Raw genomic sequence first — 21,321 nt, forward strand, 5'->3', positions numbered from 1 at the left:
GGCACTGATTTTGGCGATATTGAGATATATATAAAGATGCTATAAGGGAAAACACTTATATAAGGTTGTCCCTATATAATTATAGCGTTTTGGTGTGTGCTGGCAAACTCTCCCTCTGTCTCCCCAAAGGGCTAGTGTGGGTCCTGTCCTCTGTCAGAGCATTCCCGGTGTGTGTGCTGTGTGTCGGTACGTGTGTGTCGACATGTATGAGGACGATGTTGGTGAGGAGGCGGAGAAATTGCCTGTAATGGTGATGTCACTCTCTAGGGAGTCGACACCGGAATGGATGGCTTATTTAGGGAATTACGTGAGAATGTCAACACGCTGCAAGGTCGGTTGACGACGTGAGACGGCCGACAAACTATTAGTACCGGTCCAGGCGTCTCAGAAACACCGTCAGGGGCGTTAAAAACGCCCATTTACCTCAGTCGGTCGACACAGACACAGACACGGACACTGAATCCAGTGTCGACGGTGAATAAACAAACGTATTTCTCATTAGGGCCACACGTTAAGGGCAATGAAGGAGGTGTTGCATATTTCTGATACTACAAGTACCACAAAAAAAGGGTATTATGTGGGAGTGAAAAAACTACCTGTAGTTTTTCCTGAATCAGATAAAATAAAATGAAGTGTGTGATCATGCGTGGGGTTACCCCGATAGCAAATATTGGCGTTATACCCTTTCCCGCCAGAAATTAGGGCGCGTTGGGAAACACCCCTTAGGGTGATAAGGCGCTCACACGCTTATCAAGTGGCGTTACCGTCTCCAGATACGGCCGCCCTCAAGGAGCCAGCTGATAGGAAGCTGGAAAGATATCCTAAAAAGTATATACACACATACGGTGGTTATACTGCGACCAGCGATCGCCACCAGCCTGGAGATGCAGTGCTGGGTTGGCTTGGTCGGATTCCCTGACTGAAAATATTTTATTCATATAGAGCATTTAATAGGATGCATTCTATATATATGTACGTGAGATGCACAGAGGGATATTTGCTCTCTGGCATCAAGATAAGTACGTTGTCCATATCACCCAGAAGATGTCATGGACACGACAGTGGTCAGGTGATACAGATCCCATACGGCACATGGAAGTATTGCCGTATAAAGGGAAGGAGTTAGTTGGGGTCGGTCCATCGGACCTGGGGACCACGGCAACAGCTGGGAAATCCAACCTTTTTACCCCAAGTTACATCTCAGCTGAAAAAGACACCGTCTTTTCAGCCTCAATCCTTCCTTTCCCATGAGGGCATGCAGGCAAAAGGCCAGTCATATCTGCCCAGACATAGAGGTAAGGGAAGTAGACTGCAGCAGGCAGTCCCTTCCCAGGAAAAGAAGCCCTCCACCGCGTCTGCCAAGTCCTCAGCATGACGCTGGGGCCATGCAAGCGGACTCAAGGTGGGGGGGTAGTCTCAAGAGTCTCAGCGCGCAGTGGGATCACTCGCAGGTTGACCCCTAGATAGTACAAGTATTATCCCAGGGGTACAGATTGGAGAGTCGAGACATCTTCTCCTCGCAGGTTTCTGAAGTCTGCTTTACCAACGGCTCCCTCCGACAGGGAGGCAGCATTGGAAACAATTCACAAGCTGTATATCCAGCAGGTGATAATCAAAGTACCCCTCCTACAACAAGGAAAAGGGTATTATTTTTCCACACTATATTGTGGTACTGACGCCAGACGGCTTGGTGAGACATAGTCTAAACTGAAATCTTTGAACACTTACATAAAAGGTTCAAATCAAGATGGAGTCACTCAGAGCAGTGATAGCGAACCGGAAAAAAGGGGACTATATGGTGTCCCTGGACATCAAGGATTACCTCCATGTCCAAATTTGCCCTTCTCAACAAGGGTACCTCTGGTTCGTGGTACAGAACTGTCAATATCAGTTTCAGACGATGCCGTTTGAATTATCCACGGCACCCCGGGCCTTTTACCAAGGTAATGGCCGAAAAGATGTTTCTTCAAAGAAAAAAGGCATCTAAATTATCCCTTACTTGGACGATATCCTGAAAAGGGCAAGTTCCAGAGAACAGTTGGAGGTCGGAAGAGCACTATCTAAAGTAGTTCTACGACAGCACGACTGGATTCTAAATATTCCAAGAATCGCAGCTGTTTTCCGACGATACGTCTGCTGTTCCTAGGAATGATTCTGGGCATAGTCCAGAAAAAGGTGTTCCTCCGGGAGGAAAAAGCCAAGGAGTTATTCGACCTAGTCAGAAACCTCCTAAAACCAGGCCAAGTATCAGTGCATCAATGCGCAGGAGTCCTGGGAAAAATGGTGGCTTCTTACGAAGCGATTCCATTCGGCAGATCTCAGGGGATTTGCTGGACGAATGGTCCGGATCGCATTTTCAGATGCATCAGCGGATAATCCTGTCTCCAAGGACAAGGGTGTCTCTTCTGTGGGGGCTGCAGAGTGCTCATCTTTTAGAGGGCAGCACACTCAGCATTCAGGACTGTGTTCTGGGGACCACGGATACCAGCCTGAGAGGCTGGGGAGTAGTCACACAGGGAAAAAAATTTCCAAGGAAGTGTGGTCAAGTCTGGAGACTTCTCTCCACATGAATATACTGGAGCTAAGGGCAATTTACAATGCTCTGAGCCTAGGAAGACTCCTGCTTCAAAGTCAACCGGTGCTGATCCAGTAGGACATCATCATGGCGGTCGCCCACGTTATCAGACGGGGCGACACAAGAAGCAGGAGGGCAATGACAGCAAGGATTCTTCGCTGGGCGGAAAATCATGTGATAACACTGTCAGCAGTGTTCATTCCGGGAGTGGGCAACTGGAAGATTTCCTCAGCATAAATGAATTCCACCCGGAAAAGTGGAAACTTAATCTGGAAGTTTCCACATGATTGTAAACCGTTGGGAAAGACCAAAGGTGGTTATGATGGCGTCCCACCTGAAGCGCCAGGTCAAGAGACACTCAGGCAATAGCTGGGACGCTCTGGTAACACCGTCGGTGTACCAGTCGGTGTATGTGTTCCATCCTCTGCTTTTCATACCCAATGTATTGAAAATGATAGGAAGGAGAGGAGTAAGAACTATACTCGTGGCTCCGGTTTGGCCAAGAAGGACTTGGTTCCCGGAACTTCAAGAGATACTAAGAAGGGTCTTGATTCGGCAAGAACCGTGTCTGTTCCGGGACTTACCGCAGCTGCGTTGACGCCAAGGCGGGTGAACGCCGGATCCTAAGGGAAAGAGGCATTCCGGAAGAGGTCATCCCTACCCTGGTCAGAGCCAGGAAGGAGGTGACCGCACAACATTATCACCACTTAGGTGAAAATATGTGCCAGGGTGTGAGTCCAGGAAGGCTCCACGGAAGAATTTCAACTAGGTTGATTTCTACATTTCCTGCAAACAGGAGTGTCTATGGGTCTCAAATTGGGTCCATTAAGGTTCAAATTTCGGCCTGTTGATTTTCTTCCAGAAAGAAATTGGCTTCAGTTCCTGAAGTCCAGAAGTTGTTAAGGGAGTACTGCATATACAGCCCCTTTGATGTCTCCAGTGGCACTGGGCGATCTCAACGTAGTTTTGGGATTCCTAAAAAAATCACATTGGTTTAAACAACTCAAATCTGTGGATTTGATATATCTCACATGGAAAATGACCATGCTGTTGGTCCTGGCCTCGGCCAGGCGAGTGTCAGAATTGGCGGCTTTATCTCACAAAGCATATCTGATTGTCCATTCGGACAGAGCAAAGCTGCGGACTCGTCCCCAGTTTCTCCTTAAGGTGGTGTCAGCGTTTCACCTGAACCAGCTTATTGTGGTACCTGCGGCTACTAGGGACTTGGAGGACTCCAAGTTGCTGGATGTTATCAGGGCCCTGAAAATATAGTTTCCAGGTTGGCTGGAGTCAGGAAATCTGACTTGCTGTTTATCCTGTATGCACCCAACAATGCTGGGTGCTTCTGCTTCTAAGCAGTCGATTGCTCGTGGGATTGGTAGCACAATTCAACTTGCACATTCTGTGGCAGGCCTGCCACAGTCTAAATCTGTTAAGGCCCATTCCACAAGGAAGGTGGGCTCATCTTGGGCGGCTGCCCAAGGGGTCTCGGCATTACAATTTTGCCGAGCAGCTACGTGGTCGGGGGAGAACACGTTTGTAAAATTCTACAAATTTGATACCCTGGCAAAAGAGGACCTGGAGTTCTCTCATTCGGTGCTGCAGAGTCATCCGCACTCTCCCGCCCGTTTGGGAGCTTTGGTATAATCCCCATGGTCCTTTCAGGAACCCCAGCATCCACAAGGACGATAGAGAAAATAAGAATTTACTTACCGATAATTCTATTTCTCGGAGTCCGTAGTGGATGCTGGGCGCCCATCCCAAGTGCGGATTATCTGCAATACTTGTACATAGTTATTGCTAACTAAATCGGGTTATTGTTGTTGTGAGCCATCTTTTCAGAGGCTCCGCTGTTATCATGCTGTTAACTGGGTTCAGATCACAGGTTGTACAGTGTGATTGGTGTGGCTGGTATGAGTCTTACCCGGGATTCAAAATTCCTCCCTTATTGTGTACGCTCGTCCGGGCACAGTACCTAACTGGAGTCTGGAGGAGGGTCATGGGGGGAGGAGCCAGTGCACACCACCTGATCGGAAAGCTTTACTTTTTGTGCCCTGTCTCCTGCGGAGCCGCTATTCCCCATGGTCCTTTCAGGAACCCCAGCATCCACTACGGACTCCGAGAAATAGAATTATCGGTAAGTAAATTCTTATTTTTCCTCCCGGCGGAGAAGGCTCAGGAGCTCGTGACTCTGGTCAGAGACCTCTTAAAACCAAAACAGGTGTTGGTGCATCAATGCACGCGAGTCCTGGGAAAGATGGTGGCGTCATACGAAGCCATTCCCTTCGGCAGGTTCCATGCGAGGACCTTTCAGTGGGATCTGTTGGACAAGTGGTCCGGATCGCATCTTCAGATGCAGCGGCTGATCACCCTATCCCCCAGGGCCAGGGTGTCTCTTCTGTGGTGGCTGCAGAGTGCTCACCTTCTCGAGGGTCGCAGGTTCGGCATTCAGGACTGGGTCCTGGTGACCACGGATGCAAGCCTCCGAGGGTGGGGGGCAGTCACTCAGGGAAGAAATTTCCAGGGTCTGTGGTCAAGTCAGGAGACTTGTCTGCACATCAATATCCTGGAACTAAGGGCCATATACAACGCCCTAAGTCAAGCAGAGCCTCTGCTTCGCAACCAACCGGTGCTGATTCAGTCAGACAACATCACCGCAGTGGCTCATGTAAACCGCCAAGACGGCACAAGGAGCAGGGTGGCGATGGCGGAAGCCACCAGAATTCTTCGCTGGGCGGAGGATCACGTAAAAGCACTGTCAGCAGTGTTCATTACGGGAGTGGACAACTGGGAAGCAGACTTCCTCAGCAGGCACGACCTCCACCCGGGAGAGTGGGGACTTCATCAAGAAGTCTTCACACAGATTACAAATCGATGGGAACTGCCACAGGTGGACATGATGGCATCCCGCCTCAACAAAAAGCTACAAAAGTATTGCGCCAGGTCAAGAGACCCTCAGGCGATAGCTGTGGACGCACTAGTAACACCGTGGGTGTTCCAGTCGGTGTATGTGTTCCCTCCTCTTCCTCTCATACCCAAGGTGCTGAAAATCGTAAGAAAAAGAGGAGTGAGAACAATACTCATTGTTCCGGATTGGCCAAGAAGAACTTGGTATCCGGAACTGCAAGAAATGCTCACAGAGGACCCATGGCCTCTGCCTCTCAGACAGAATCTGTTGCAACAGGGACCCTGTCTGTTCCAAGACTTACCGCGGCTGCGTTTGACGGCATGGCGGTTGAACGCCGGATCCTAGCGGAAAAAGGTATTCCGGATGAGGTTATTCCTACGCTAATAAATGCTAGGAAGGACGTGACTGCTAAACATTATCACCGTATATGGCGAAAATATGTTGCTTGGTGTGAGGCCAGGAATGCCTCTACAGAGGAATTCCAGCGGGGCTGTTTCCTTCACTTCCTACAGTCGGGAGTGACTTCGGGCCTAAAATTGGGGTCCATTAAGGTCCAGATTTCAGCCCTATCCATTTTCTTTCAAAAGGAACTGGCTTCTCTTCCTGAAGTTCAGATGTTTGTTAAGGGAGTGCTGCATATTCAGCCCCCTTTTGTGCCACCAGTGGCACCTTGGGTTCTTAACGTGGTGTGAGTTTCCTGAAATCACACTGGTTTGAGCCACTTAAAACCGTGGAGTTAAAATATCTCACGTGGAAGGTGGTCATGCTATTGGCCTTAGCTTCGGCTAGGCGTGTGTCAGAATTGGCGGCTTTGTCACATAAAAGCCCCTATCTGGTTTTCCATATGGACAGGGCAGAACTACGGACTCGTCCGCAATTTCTGCCAAAAGTGGTGTCATCTTTTCATTTGAACCAACCTATTGTGGTGCCTGTGGCTACTCGTGACTTGGAGGATGCCAAGTTACTAGATGTAGTCAGGGCTTTGAAGGTTTTTGTAGCCAGAACGGCTGGAGTCAGGAAAACTGAGTCTTTGTTTATCCTGTATGCATCCAACAAGCTGGGTGCTCCTGTTTCAAAGCAAACTATTGCTCGCTGGATCTGTAACACGATTCAGCAGGCTCATTCTGCGGCTGGATTGCCGCCTCCAAAATCAGTAAAAGCCCATTCCACAAGGAAGGTGGGCTCTTCTTGGGCGGCTGCCCGAGGGGTCTCGGCATTACAGCTTTGCCGAGCAGCTACTTGGTCGGGTTCAAACACTTTTGCAAGAGTCTACAAGTTTGATACCCTGGCTGAGGAGGACCTTGTGTTTGCTCATTCGGTGCTGCAGAGTCATCCGCACTCTCCCGCCCGTTTGGGAGCTTTGGTATAATCCCCATGGTCCTTACGGAGTCCCCAGCATCCACTAGGACGTTAGAGAAAATAAGATTTTACTTACCGGTAAATCTATTTCTCGTAGTCCGTAGTGGATGCTGGGCGCCCGTCCCAAGTGCGGACTTCTTCTGCAATACTTGTATATAGTTATTGCTTAAATAAGGGTTATGTTATGGTTGTATCAGGGTTATCTGATGCTCTGTTGTTCATACTGTTAACTGGGTAAGTTTATCACGAGTTATACTGTGTGATTGGTGTGGCTGGTATGAGTCTTACCCTGGATTCCCAAAATCCTTTCCTTGTACTGTCAGCTCTTCCAGGCACAGTTTCTTTAACGGAGGTCTGGAGGAGGGACATAGAGGGAGGAGCCAGTGCACACCAGTATTCCTAATTCTTTCTTAAAGTGCCCTGTCTCCTGCGGAGCCCGTCTATTCCCCATGGTCCTTACGGAGTCCCCAGCATCCACTACGGACTACGAGAAATAGATTTACCGGTAAGTAAAATCTTATTTTTTTCCATTTTGGCCATGATGGCTTTCTAACACAAAAAACAACAACTTTATTTTCATGGTACATATAGAGTAGGTTTCAGTGCACAACTTTATCGAACATGTGTCCAAAGGTTGTAATACTGATGTTACATGCTACAATATAATCTGTTGTGCCTGAGTTCTGTTTTCTGAATCCTTTAGGCAATCCTTTGTCACAGGATATTCTTAGTCTGTACCAGGAGCCAGATGGGATCCGAAAGCTACTGAACTACATGCTTGACAATCTAGCAGGTATTTGCTTGAACTATCCGCAACAGTCATGATTGCCGTGCTGTGACTGCTGTAATCTTTAAACCTTCACTATTGGGGTGCGTTGATCTTGCTGAATTCCTTTTCCACAAATAGTCATGTGGTATTACACATACATAGTTATATATTCTATGTACACATGCTTTAGGTGTGTTTTTTTTTTCCCCCTTTGTTTTTTTTTTGTCTGTATAAAATGACTTCTTACCAGGCATCAGTCCTACAAGAATAGAAAGCAGCAGAGGCTGGTTGTTCCAGAGGATCATCGTTCTCTGCAGCTGAGGCACTGCTTGGGAGAGGGGGAGTGCTGCTGTTGGAAGCTCAGACTAAGTTGGTGTGGCCGGTGGAAGTACAGGTAGCAAGAGGCTCCTCTGAGTATCAGGAGGTTGGGTTGCAAGAAGACTGTTTTTTTTTTTTTTGCAGCTGGCCCTTTACTGTTGCCAGGTAGGGAGGAGAGGATTGGGAAGTGGGGATCAGAGGGAGCCCAGGTGGCTTGTGCTGTTTCCAGAGTGTGGTAGCTGCCAGGTTTATTTCCGGCAACCGTTGGTGGGTGTATCTGACATGGCCCCATAAGAAGTGATTGTGCAAGGGAAAGCCCAGCTTTTCTCCTTATGGATTAAAGTAAAGTGTCAGCATGAAAGCACAACCATGGTCGAACAGTGCATGCTACTAGCACTTTTATTACAAACTTGCACTTTATTTTCACAGTATGCTAACCAGCCTTTGAGTGCCCTGTGGTATTTAGAATTGGGTGCACGTTCTCTGGGTGTAGTGGTCCAATTATTCTTTTTGGGCTTCCCTAGAGGACTATGCCTGATGCTGAAAAGGCTTTCCTCTAGCAGAATATAAGGGAGGTGTCACTGTTGAGATGGACCCAATATTCCATTCTAGGCACTTAACATAGGATAAGTAGCAATGGATGTTTCGCTGACGTCCTAGTGGATGCTGGGGACTCCGTAAGGACCATGGGGAATAGCGGCTCCGCAGGAGACTGGGCACAGCTAAGAAAGATTTAGGACTACCTGGTGTGCACTGGCTCCTCCCACTATGACCCTCCTCCAGACTTCAGTTAGAATCCTGTGCCCGGCTGAGCTGGATGCACACTAGGGGCTCTCCTGAGCTCCTAGAGAGAAAGTATATTTTAGGTTTTTTATTTTACAGTGAGAACTGCTGGCAACAGACTCACTGCAGCGAGGGACTAAGGGGAGAAGAAGCGAACCTACCTAACTGGTGGTAGCTTGGGCTTCTTAGGCTACTGGACACCATTAGCTCCAGAGGGATCGACCGCATGGAACCGGCCATTGATGTTCGGTCCCGGAGCCGCGCCGCCGGCCCCCTTACAGAGCCAGAAGCAAGAAGAATCCGGAAAATCGGCGGCAGAAGACATCAGTCTTCACCAAGGTAGCGCACAGCACTGCAGCTGTGCGCCATTGCTCCTCATACACACTTCACACTCCGGTCACTGAGGGTGCAGGGCGCTGGGGGGGGGGCGCCCTGAGAAGCAATAAAAACACCTAGGCTGGCAAATACATCACAATATATAGCCCCAGAGGCTATATATGTGATAAATACCCCTGCCAGAATCCATAAAAAAGCGGGAGAAAAGTCAGCCGAAAAAGGGGCGGAGCTATCTCCCTCAGCACACTGGCGCCATTTCTCCCTAACAGCTCCGCTGGAAGGAAGCTCCCTGGCTCTCCCCTGCAGTCTACACTACAGAAAAGGGTAAAAAAGAGAGGGGGGGGCACTAAATTTAGGCGCAATACATGTTGAGTCTCCCTTATCCAAAATGCTTGGGACCAGAGGTATTTTGGATATGGGATTTTTCCGTATTTTGGAATAATTGCCTACCATAATGAGATATCATGGTGATGGGACCTAAATCTAAGCACAGAATGCATTTGTTTCATTTATACCATATACACACAGCCTGAAGGTAATTTTAGCCAATATTTTTTATAACTATGTGCATTAAACAAAGTGTGTGTACATTCACACAATTCATTTATGTTTCATATACACCTTATACACACAGCCTGAAGGTCATTTAATACAATATTTTTAATACCTTTGTGTATGAAACAACGTTTGTGTACATTGAGCCATCAGAAAACAAAGGTTTCACTATCTCACTCAAAAAAGTCCGTATTTCGGAATATTTGGATATGGGATACTCAACCTGTGTGTGTGTGTGTGTGTGTGTGTGTGTATGTATATATATATATATATATCAGCTATAAGGGGATATAATTTAGTTAATCCCTGATTTATATAGCGCTCTGGTGTGTGCTGGCATACTCTCTGTCTCCCCAAAGGGCTTTGTGGGGTCCTGTCTTCTGTCAGAGCATTCCCTGTGTGTGTGCGGTGTGTCGGTACGGCTGTGTCGACATGTTTGATGAGGAGACTTATGTGGAGGAGGAGCAGGTGCCTATAAATGTGTTGTCACCCCCTGCGGGGCAGACACCGGAGTGGATGGACTTGTGGAAGGAATTACGCGAAAGTGTCGACTCCTTACATAAAAAATTTGACGACATGCCAAATGCGGGGCAGCCGGCTTCTCAGCCCGTGCCTGCCCAGACGTCTCAAAAGTCATCAGGGGCTCTAAAACGCCCGCTACCTCAGATGGCAGACACAGATGTCGACACGGATACTGATACCAGTGTCGACGACGAAGAGACTAGTGTAATGTCCAATAGGGCCACTCGTTATATGATTGAGGCAATGAAAAATGTTTTACACATTTCTGAGGTGACCCCAGGTACCACAAAAAAGGGTATTATGTTTGGGGAGAAAACGCTACCAGTAGTTTTTCCCCCTTCTGAAGAATTAAATGAAGTGTGTGAACTAGCGTGGGCTTCCCCCGATAAAAAATTGGTAATTTCAAAAAAATTACTAATGGCGTACCCTTTCCCGCCAGAGGATAGGTCACGTTGTAAAACACCCCCCCTAGGGTGGATAAAACACTTACGCGCTTATCAAAAAAGGTGGCACTGCCGTCCCAGGATACGGCCGCCCTAAAGGAACCTGCTGACAGAAAGCAGGAGGCTCTCCAGAAAGCTATATATACACACACTGGTATTATACTGAGACCAGCTATTGCCTCAGCATGGATGTGCAGTGCTGCAGCTGCATGGTCAGACTCCCCGTCAGAAAACAGGGACACTATATTGCTAAACGTAGAGCATATTAAAGACGCTGTCTTCTACATAAGAGATGCACAGAGGGATATTTGCCGGCTGGCATCTAAAATAAGTGCACTGTCCATTTCTGCCAGGAGAGGGTTATGGACCCGGCAGTGGACAGGTGATGCAGATTCTAAAAGGCACATGGAAGTTTTGCCTTATAAGGGTGAGGAGTTGTTCGGGGATGGTCTTTCGGACTTAGTGTCCACAGCAACAGCTGGGAAATCAGCATTTTTGCCACATGTCCCCTCACAACCAAAGAGAGCACCGTATTATCAGGTACAGTCCTTTCGCCCCCAAAAGAGCAGACGGGGTAGCGGCGTGTCCTTTCTGCCCAGAGGCAGGGGTAGGGGAAAAAAGCTGCAGCATACAGCCACTTCCCAGGAACAAAAGTCCTCCCCCGCTTCTTCTGCTAAGTCCGCCGCATGACGCTGGGGCTCAACAGGCGGAGCCAGGTACGGTGGGGGGCCGTCTCAAAAACTTCAGCAATCAGTGGGCTCGCTCACAGGTAGATCCCTGGATCCTTCAAGTGGTATCTCAGGGGTACAGGCTGGAATTCGAGACATCCTCCCCCCGCCGTTTCCTCAAATCTGCCTTACCAACGACTCCTTCAGAAAGGGAGGCTGTGTTAGAGGCAATTCACAAGCTGTATTCCCAGCAGGTGATAGTCAAGGTGCCCCTACTTCAACAAGGACGGGGTTACTATTCCACAATGTTTGTGGTACCGAAACCGGACGGTTTGGTGAGACCCATTTGAAATTTGAAATCCTTGAACACATATTTAAGAAAATTCAAGTTCAAGAAGGAATCGCTCAGGGCGGTTATTGCAAGCCTGGAAAAGGGAGATTACATGGTATCTCTGGACATCAAGGATGCTTACCTGCATGTCCCCATTTACCATCCTCACCAGGAGTACCTCAGATTTGTGGTACAGGATTGTCATTACCAATTCCAGATGTTGCCGTTCGGCCTGTCCACGGCACCGAGGGTATTTACCAAGGTAATGGCCGAAATGATGATACTCCTTCGGAAAAAGGGAGTTTTAATTATCCCATACTTGGATGATCTCCTGATAAGGGCGAGGTCCAGAGAGCAGTTGTTGGTCGGCGTAGCATTCTCAGGAGGTGCTACACCAGCACGGTTGGATTCTGAATATTCCAAAGTCTCAGCTGGTTCCGGCGACACGTCTACTGTTCCTGGGGATGATTCTGGACACAGTCCAAAAAAAAAAAAGTGTTTCTCCCAGAGGAGAAAGCCAAGGAGCTGTCATCTCTAGTCAGAGGCCTCCTGAAACCAAAACAGGTGTCGGTGCATCATTGCACGCGAGTCCTGGGAAAGATGGTAGCTTCCTACGAGGCGATTCCATTCGGCAGGTTCCATGCCAGAACCTTTCAGTGGGACCTGTTGGACCAATGGTCCGGATCACATCTTCAAATGCATCGGTTGATAACCCTGTCTCCAAGGACCAGGGTGTCTCTGCTGTGGTGGCTGCAGAGTGCTCATCTCGGAGAGGGCCGCAGATTCGGCATACAGGACTGGGTCCTGGTGACCACGGATGCCAGCCTTCGGGGCTGGGGAGCAGTCACACGGGGAAGAAACTTCCAAGGACTTTGGTCAAGTCAGGAGACTTCCCTACACTTAAATGTTCTGGAACAATGCCCTAAGTCAGGCAAAGCCCGTGCTTCAAAACCAGCCGGTTCTGATCCAGTCAGACAACATCACGGCAGTCGCCCATGTAAATCGACAGGGCGGCACAAGAAGCAGGACGGCGATGGCAGAAGCCACAAGGATTCTCCGATGTGCGGAAAATCACGTGTTCGCACTGTCAGCAGTGTTCATTCTGGGAGTGGACAACTGGGAAGCAGACTTCCTCAACAGGCACGTCCTCCACCCGGGAGAGTGGGGACTTCATCCAGAAGTCTTCCAACTGATTGTAAACCGTTGGAAAAGGCCACAGGTGGACATGATGGCGTCCCGCTTGAGCAAAAAGCTAGAAAAATATTGCGCCAGGTCAAGAGACCCTCAGGCGATAGCTGTGGACGCTCTAGTGACACCGTGGGTGTACCGGTCGGTTTATGTGTTCCCTCCTCTTCCTCTCATACCCAAGGTACTGAGGATAATAAGGAAAAGAGGAGTAAGAACTATTCTCATTGTTCCAGATTGGCCAAGAAGGTCTTGGTACCCGGAACTTCAAGAATTAATCTCGGAGGACCCATGGCCTCTGCCGCTCAGATAGGACCTGCTGCTGCAGGGGCCCTGTCTGTTCCAAGACTTACCGCGGCTACGTTTGACGGCATGGCGGTTGAACACCGGATCCTAAAAGAAAAGGGTATTCCGGAGGAAGTCATTCCTACGCTCATTAAAGCTAGAAAATATGTAACCGTACAACATTATCACCGCATATGGCGAAAATATGTTGCGTGGTGTGAGGCCAGGAAGGCCCCAACGGAGGAATTCCAGCTAGGTCGATTTCTGCACTTCCTACAGTCAGGGGTGACTATGGGCCTAAAACTGGGTTCCATTAAGGTCCAGATTTCGGCTCTGTCGATTTTCTTCCAAAAAGAACTGGCTTCACTGCCTGAAGTTCAGACATTTGTCAAGGGAGTGCTGCATATTCAGCCTCCTTTTGTGCCTCCAGTGGCACCGTGAGACCTCAACGTGGTGTTGGGTTTCCTAAAGTCACATTGGTTTGAGCCACTCAAAACCGTGGATTTAAAATATCTCACGTGGAAAGTGGTCATGCTTTTGGCCTTGGCTTCGGCAAGGCGTGTGTCAAAATTGGCGGCTTTGTCATGTAAAAGCCCCTATTTGATTTTCCATATGGATAGGGCAGAATTGAGGACTCGTCCCCAGTTTCTTCCTAAGGTGGTATCAGCTTTTCACTTGAACCAACCTATCGTGTTGCCTGCGGCTACTAGGGACTTGGAGGACTCCAAGTTACTGGACGTAGTCAGGGCCTTGAAAATCTATGTTTCCAGGACGGCTGGAGTCAGGAAGATTGACTCGCTGTTTATCCTGTATGCACCAAACAAGATGGGTGCTCCTGCTTCAAAGCAGACTATTGCTCGCTGGATTTGTAGCACAATTCAGCTTGCGCATTCTGTGGCTGGCCTGCCGCAGCCTAAATCTGTAAAAGCCCATTCCACGAGGAAAGTGGGCTCTTCTTGGGCGGCTGCCCGAGGGGTCTCGGCTTTACAACTTTGCCGAGCTGCTACTTGGTCAAGGGCAAACACGTTTGCAAAATTTTACAAATTTGATAACCTGGCTGAGGAGGACCTTGAGTTCTCTCATTCGGTGCTGCAGAGTCATCCGCATTCTCCCGCCCGTTTGGGAGCTTTGGTATAATCCCCATGGTCCTTACGGAGTCCCCAGCATCCACTAGGACGTCAGAGAAAATAAGATTTTACTCACCGGTAAATCTATTTCTCGTAGTCCGTAGTGGATGCTGGGCGCCCGTCCCAAGTGCGGACTGTCTGCAATACTTGTATATAGTTACTGTTAACTACAAGGGTTATTGTTGAGCCATCTTTTGAGAGGCTCTGTTGTGTTCATACTGTTAACTGGGTATATTATCACGAGTTATACGGTGTGATTGGTGTGGCTGGTATGAGTCTTACCCTGGATTCAAAATCCTTCCTTATTGTGTCAGCTCTTCCGGGCACAGTATCCTTACTGAAGTCTGGAGGAGGGTCATAGTGGGAGGAGCCAGTGCACACCAGGTAGTCCTAAATCTTTCTTAGCTGTGCCCAGTCTCCTACGGAGCCGCTATTCCCCATGGTCCTTACGGAGTCCCCAGCATCCACTACGGACTACGAGAAATAGATTTACTGGTGAGTAAAATCTTATTTTTTACATCTCAATCATATTTCTATTTTTGGTCGTAGAGCTGCATCAACTTTATGATGGTTTGCAAGCCGCATACTGTCACTATTTTCAAGTCTTCCTTGGAATCATTGGGGAGCAGTTGACGCATCACATACCTTGATAGGAGTGTATTCAAGAGACCATGGCCCAATGGGCAAGTACTGTAATTGTGTCGGGCAATCTGGGCCAACTGGGTCAGATGTTGTGAAACAACAAATCCCAGCATGCCATATCATAGTTTTACTATTAGAGGATGCTAAAACTGTGGCATGGCATGCTGGGACTTGGGGCTCTTTAGCTGTTGCAAAACTAAAAGTTGGCCAGGCCTAGTGTTAGGGCATAATCACTAAGCACTTTAAGGGGGGAATTCAATTATTTCTGCCACCGCTAGATGGCTACCAACCGAGTTATTAATTTGTTGCCCTGTTCGGGCGCACTGAGCCATGGATAAACACATTTCAGCTCGCAGCCCCTAGTGCTAGGGAGCTGAAATGTGCCAAAAGGGCCCTATTTGAGCAACGAAACTGCGCTTTTCACGTTGTGCCCAGCACTTAGGCTGGATTTAGCTGCACAAAACTGCTAAACCCGACCAGTGTCGGCGCAATATAAAAAAGTAAGTTGTACCCCGCAATCTACCCTCACTTTAGACTGGAGAACAGGCGTGCAAAACAATTGAATCACCCCCTTAATGTGCCTCCTTATATTGCCACCAGTGTTTTTAATCCTGAAATGCAGCGATCAAAACTGATTTATGTGCAATGTTTGATCGCTTAATCACCAATACATAATGAGCAGAGGCTTGGAGCTAGTCATTGAACAATTTTACTTTACAAAGTACCGATTAGTCAAGTGTGTTTTGGTGCATCTGCGCTTTATAGTGCAAGTGTTTTAATTGCTCATCAAAGTATTTCTGTAAATTGCATGCCTACACAGTAAGTCTCTGTTGAAGCAGTCGTCCCTCACCTATTAAACGCAACCGGCCCACTCCACATCAGATCACCCCAAAAAAAATTAAGTGTCCACCACCTATCTCAGATTTTGACAATTTTTTTTTTAGTTATGAGACTATGCCAAAACTATTTCTGCCAAATATCTCAACTGTCTGACAATTGATTAAATATTGATTCTTCAAATTATTAAATTTTTTTTAATAAATTGCGGCTTCTTTATCCTGTTTATTTGAAGTATCACACGTGTTTTATTAAGGAATCACCACAAAATGTTGACCCCTAAGGTAACTTTTTTCCTTTTATATGCCTCATGTTTTGCGTTACGGCAAAAATGCACGTTTATCTAATAGAATTAAAAACGCTAGGTTCAATCGATATTAGGAATCCCATTTTTTGGGGGGTGCTTTAAAAAGGTATACGTTACTGCCACACAAATTCAGCATGGTACTGTTTCATAGTGGAGAAAAAATATCATCAAGTTGACGCTTTATTACTGGTGTACCGCATGCATAATTTACAAAGTTAAAAACCATATCATACCATATTTGTAGAGGTGTGGACCATAGGGTCGACACAAGCATTAGGTCGACATGACAAAAGGTCGACATGAGGTTTTTTGTAAAAAATAAAATAAAAAATAAAAAATTTGGTGTCGTTTTCTTCGTAGAGTGACTGGTGACCCCAGTTAGTGCACCGTGTTTGGTCGCCATGCTTCGGGCAAGGTTACTGTTGCCAATTGTAGTCCACGTGGATCGTAAAGTATGAAAAAGTTCAAAAAAGAAAAAAAAATGTGAAAAATTCATGTCGACCTAGTAACCATGTCGACCATTAGTGGACACCCTAATGCATATCGGCTTAAGTGGGGTTGACCTTGAGAGCGGATACCATTTGTAGTGCTGTTGATGATGCAATAGCCCTTCTGTATATAGCAAAGTTGCAGGCTAAATACCTACGCCAGCAGAAGGAAACCATCCGCCCAGAAACAAAAGCTACTGTATTACTAGATTTAGCAGAAAATTATTAATTCAGGTGTCATGAAGCAATTCAAGGATTCCACTGGGACACTTCACAAGCAGCACTCCACCCATTTGTTGTATATTTTAGGTAAGATGATTCTGACACTTTAAACTGTGTGAGCCTGCGTGGTGTTAGCGATAACTGTGACAATGTAGCCATTACTCTGCATGCCTTCATTACGGTAGTGATGAAACACGTAGCTAAACTATTACCAAATTTGGTAAATGTTCACTGCTTTAGTGATGGTGCTAGTGCACAATACAAGAACTGCAAAATCTTTTTGAACTTATGCTTTCATAAGGATGACTTCAACATTCAAGCAAAATGGATTTTTTTTTTGCCACATGTCATGGTAAAAGTCTATGTGATGGCATTGGAGGGACAGTTAAAGCCACACGCACCAGTCTGCAAGCAGTGGAAACCCATAACATCTTGACACCTTTTGGACCTGTACAGCAGGGTAAATGAAAAATGTACATGGCATAAAGTTGTTGGTTTTTTTTTTTTTTTTTACACGTCACAAAATGAAATACGAGACTGCAAAACTAAGTTGCATAGCCGTCTAGAAACCGCAAAGACTGGGACGGGAACATGTACTCATCACTGATTTTGGCCTATTGGTAATGATGAACTACACATATATCGATTGTCATCGGACAACATGAAGACAGCAGGAACCAGAGTTAGTGTCACTGTGTCCGATTATGAATAAGCTCATTTGTGAAACGTACGTCCAGAGAGGGCGGCTAGGCTACGTGCAGCGCACACGTGACCCGCCGCCCGGCAGCAGTCACTAGCGGTTGGGAATAGCCGCTTCTCGCATCTACTCATTCAGCCCTTACCGCTACACGAAAACAATCTATTAGCGGTACAAACCAGCATAACCTTTAGCAGCAAGGCAGGATACCCTCAATAGTGGATCTGGAAGGAATCCATCTACCTAAAACCACTTCAGGTATTTGTCGGCTCTCATCCACTGAGTCTCCCACTCACTCCCTGCACTGTTATCACACACCAGGGAGGTGATTGGGCTTCTTGGAGGACAGCAGAAGCTGACGCTACTTTTTCTTCACTCTGTCTCAGTGTATGAATTCATCCTGCTCTCATTACACCCATTCACTGTCACTAGACACATGGGGTAACAGTAGAAGGGATGAATCACATATACACTGAGACAACTGCATACTTCTATGGTATTTATACTTCCTATGATTAATATTAAGTATGAGAATGTCTTTCCTGATAATCAATTAGTTGCCATTATTGGAATAACATCCCGTGTCTGTTTAACCCACCAGAGTCTATAAATACCCCTTTCCTATTTGTTATTTAGATATGGGATACAATTGCTGATAAACTATATTTCTCTAACGTCCTAAGTGGATGCTGGGGACTCCGTAAGGACCATGGGGAATAGCGGCTCCGCAGGAGACTGGGCACATCTAAAGAAAGCTTTAGGACTATCTGGTGTGCACTGGCTCCTCCCCCTATGACCCTCCTCCAAGCCTCAGTTAGATCTCTGTGCCCGAACGAGAAGGGTGCACACTAGGGGCTCTCCTGAGCTTCTTAGTGAAAGTTTTAGTTTAGGTTTTTTATTTTCAGTGAGACCTGCTGGCAACAGGCTCACTGCATCGAGGGACTAAGGGGAGAAGAAGCGAACTCACCTGCGTGCGGAGTGGATTGGGCTTCTTAGGCTACTGGACATTAGCTCCAGAGGGACAATCACAGGCCCAGCTTGGATGGGTCCCAGAGCCGCGCCGCCGGCCCCCTTACAGAGCCAGAAGGCAGAAGAGGTCCGGAAAATCGGCGGCAGAAGACGTCCTGTCTTCAACAAGGTAGCGCACAGCACTGCAGCTGTGCGCCATTGCTCTCAGCACACTTCACACTTCGGTCACTGAGGGTGCAGGGCGCTGGGGGGGGGGGGGCGCCCTGAGACGCAATAAAAACACCTTGGATGGCAAAAAATGCATCACATATAGCTCCTGGGCTATATGGATGCATTTAACCCCTGCCAGAATACATAGAAAAACGGGGGATAAGGCCGCCGAGAAGGGGGCGGAGCCTATCTCCTCAGCACACTGGCGCCATTTTCCCTCACAGCTCCGTTGGAGGGAAGCTCCCTGGCTCTCCCCTGCAGTCACTACACTACAGAAAGGGTTAAAAAAGAGAGGGGGGCACTAATTAGGCGCAGTATTAACTATACAGCAGCTATAAGGGGAAAAACACTTATATAAGGTTATCCCTGTATATATATATAGCGCTCTGGTGTGTGCTGGCAAACTCTCCCTCTGTCTCCCCAAAGGGCTAGTGGGGTCCTGTCCTCTATCAGAGCATTCCCTGTGTGTGTGCTGTATGTCGGTACTTTTGTGTCGACATGTATGAGGAGAAAAATGATGTGGAGACTGAGCAGATTGCCTGTAATAGTGATGTCACCCCCTAGGGGGTCGACACCTGAGTGGATGAACTGTTGGAAGGAATTACGTGACAGTGTCAGCTCTGTATAAAAGACAGTGGTTGACATGAGACAGCCGGCTACTCAGCTTGTGCCTGTCCAGACGTCTCATAGGCCGTCAGGGGCTCTAAAGCGCCCGTTAGCTCAGATGGCAGATATAGATGCCGACACGGATACTGACTCCAGTGTCGACGGTGAAGAGACGAATGTGACTTCCAGTAGGGCCACACGTTACATGATTGAGGCAATGAAAAATGTTTTACACATTTCTGATAATACGAGTACCACCAAAAAAAAAAAAAAAGGGGTATTATGTTCGGTGAGGAAAAACTACCTGTAGTTTTCCTGAATCTGAGAAATTAAATGAGGTGTGTGATGATGCGTGGGTTTCCCCCGATAACAACTGATCATTTCTAAAATGTTATTGGCATTATATCCTTTCTCGCCAGAGGTTAGGGTGCGTTGGGAAACACCCCCTAGGGTGGATAAAGCGCTCACACGCTTGTAAGGGCTCTACCTTCGCCTGAGATGGCCGCCCTTAAGGATCCTGCTGATAGAAAGCAGGAGGGTATCCTAAAAGGTATTTACACACATACTGGTGTTATACTGCGACCAGCAATCGCCTCAGCCTGGATGTGCAGTGCTGGGTTGGCGTGGTCGGATTCCCTGACTGAAAATATTGATACCCTAGATAGGGACAGTATATTTTTGCCTATAGAGCATTTAAAAGATGCATTTCTATATATGCGTGATGCACAGCGGAATATTTGCCGACTGGCATCAAGTCTAAGCGCGTTGTCCATTTCTACCAGTAGAGGGTTATGGACACGTCAGTGGTCAGGTGATGCGTATTCCAAACGGCATTTGGAAGTATTGCTTTATTAAGGGGAGGAGTTATTTGGGGTCGGTCTTTCAGACCTGGTGGCCACGGCAACAGCTGGGAATTCCACGTTTGTACCCCAGGTCGCCTCTCAACATGAGAAGACGCCGTATTATCAGGCGCAGTCTTTTCGTGGACAAGCGGGCAAAAGGTTCCTCATTTCTGCCCCGTGACAGAGGGAGAGGAAAAAGGCCGCAGAAATCAGCCAGTTCCCAGGAACAGAAACCCTCTCCCGCCTCTGCCAAGCCCTCAGTATACGCTGGGGCTTTACAAGCAGAATCAGGCACGGTGGGGGGGCCCGTCTCAATGAATTTCAGCGCGCAGTGGGCTCACTCGCAAGTAGACCCCTGGATCCTTCAGGTGATATCTCAGGGGTACAAATTAGAATTCGAGACGTCTCCCCCTCGCCGTTTCCTAAAGTCGGCTTTACCGATGTCTCCTTCTGACAGGGAGACAGTTTTGGAAGCCATTCACAAGCTGTATTCCCAGCAGGTGATAATCAAGATACCCCTCCTGCAACAGGGAACGGGGTATTATTCCACACGGTTGTGGTACCGAAGCCGGACGGCTCGGTGAGACCGATTTTAAATCTAAAATCTTTGAACACTTACATACGGAGGTTCAAATTCAAGATTGAGTCACTCAGAGCAGTGATTGCGAACCTGGAAGAAGGGGACTACATGATGTCTCGGGACATCAAGGATGCTTACCTTCTTGTCAAAATTTACCTTTCTCACCAAGGGTACCTCAGGTTTATGGTACAGAACTGTCACTATCAGTTCAGACGCTGCCGTATGGATGGTCCACGGCACCCCGGGTCTTTACCAAGGTAATGGCCGAAATGATGATATTCCTTCGAAGGAAGTGAATTTTAGTTATCCCTTCCTTGGACAATTCCCTGATAAGGGTAAGATCCAGGGAACAGTTGGAGGTCGGTGTAGCACTATCTCAGGTAGTGTTGCGGCAGCACGATTGGATTCTCAATATTCCAAAATCGCACCTGGCTCCGACGACGTGTCTTCTGTTCCTAGGGATGATCCTGGACACAGTCCAGAAAAAGGTGTTTCTCCCGGAGGAGAAAGCCAGGGAGTTATCCGAGCTAGTCAGGAACCTCCTAAAACCGAGCCAAGTCTCAGTGCATCAATGCACAAGGGTTCTGGGTAAAATGGTGGCTTCCTACGAAGCAATCCCATTCTGCAGATTCCACGCAAGAACTTTCCAGTGGGACCTGCTGGACAAATGGTCCGGGTCGCATCTTCAGATGCATCAGCGGATAACCCGGTCACCAAGGACAAGGGTGTCCCTCCTGTGGTGGTTGCAGAGTGCTCA

General features: G+C 47.7%; 1 protein-coding gene across 1 annotated transcript in view; it reads left to right on the forward strand.

Annotated features, from left to right (window-relative positions):
* Window positions 1-21,321, forward strand: part of CNOT6L (CCR4-NOT transcription complex subunit 6 like) — a 259,770-nt gene that overhangs the window by 166,208 nt on the left and 72,241 nt on the right. Inside the window, exon 5 of the mRNA XM_063919607.1 lies at window positions 7,546-7,635. Within this exon, the coding sequence (XP_063775677.1) occupies window positions 7,546-7,635 (90 nt within the window). The remainder of the gene's footprint in view (window positions 1-7,545; window positions 7,636-21,321) is intronic.

This window comes from Pseudophryne corroboree, chromosome 1 (assembly GCF_028390025.1).
Source record: "Pseudophryne corroboree isolate aPseCor3 chromosome 1, aPseCor3.hap2, whole genome shotgun sequence".
Taxonomy (NCBI): domain Eukaryota; kingdom Metazoa; phylum Chordata; class Amphibia; order Anura; family Myobatrachidae; genus Pseudophryne; species Pseudophryne corroboree.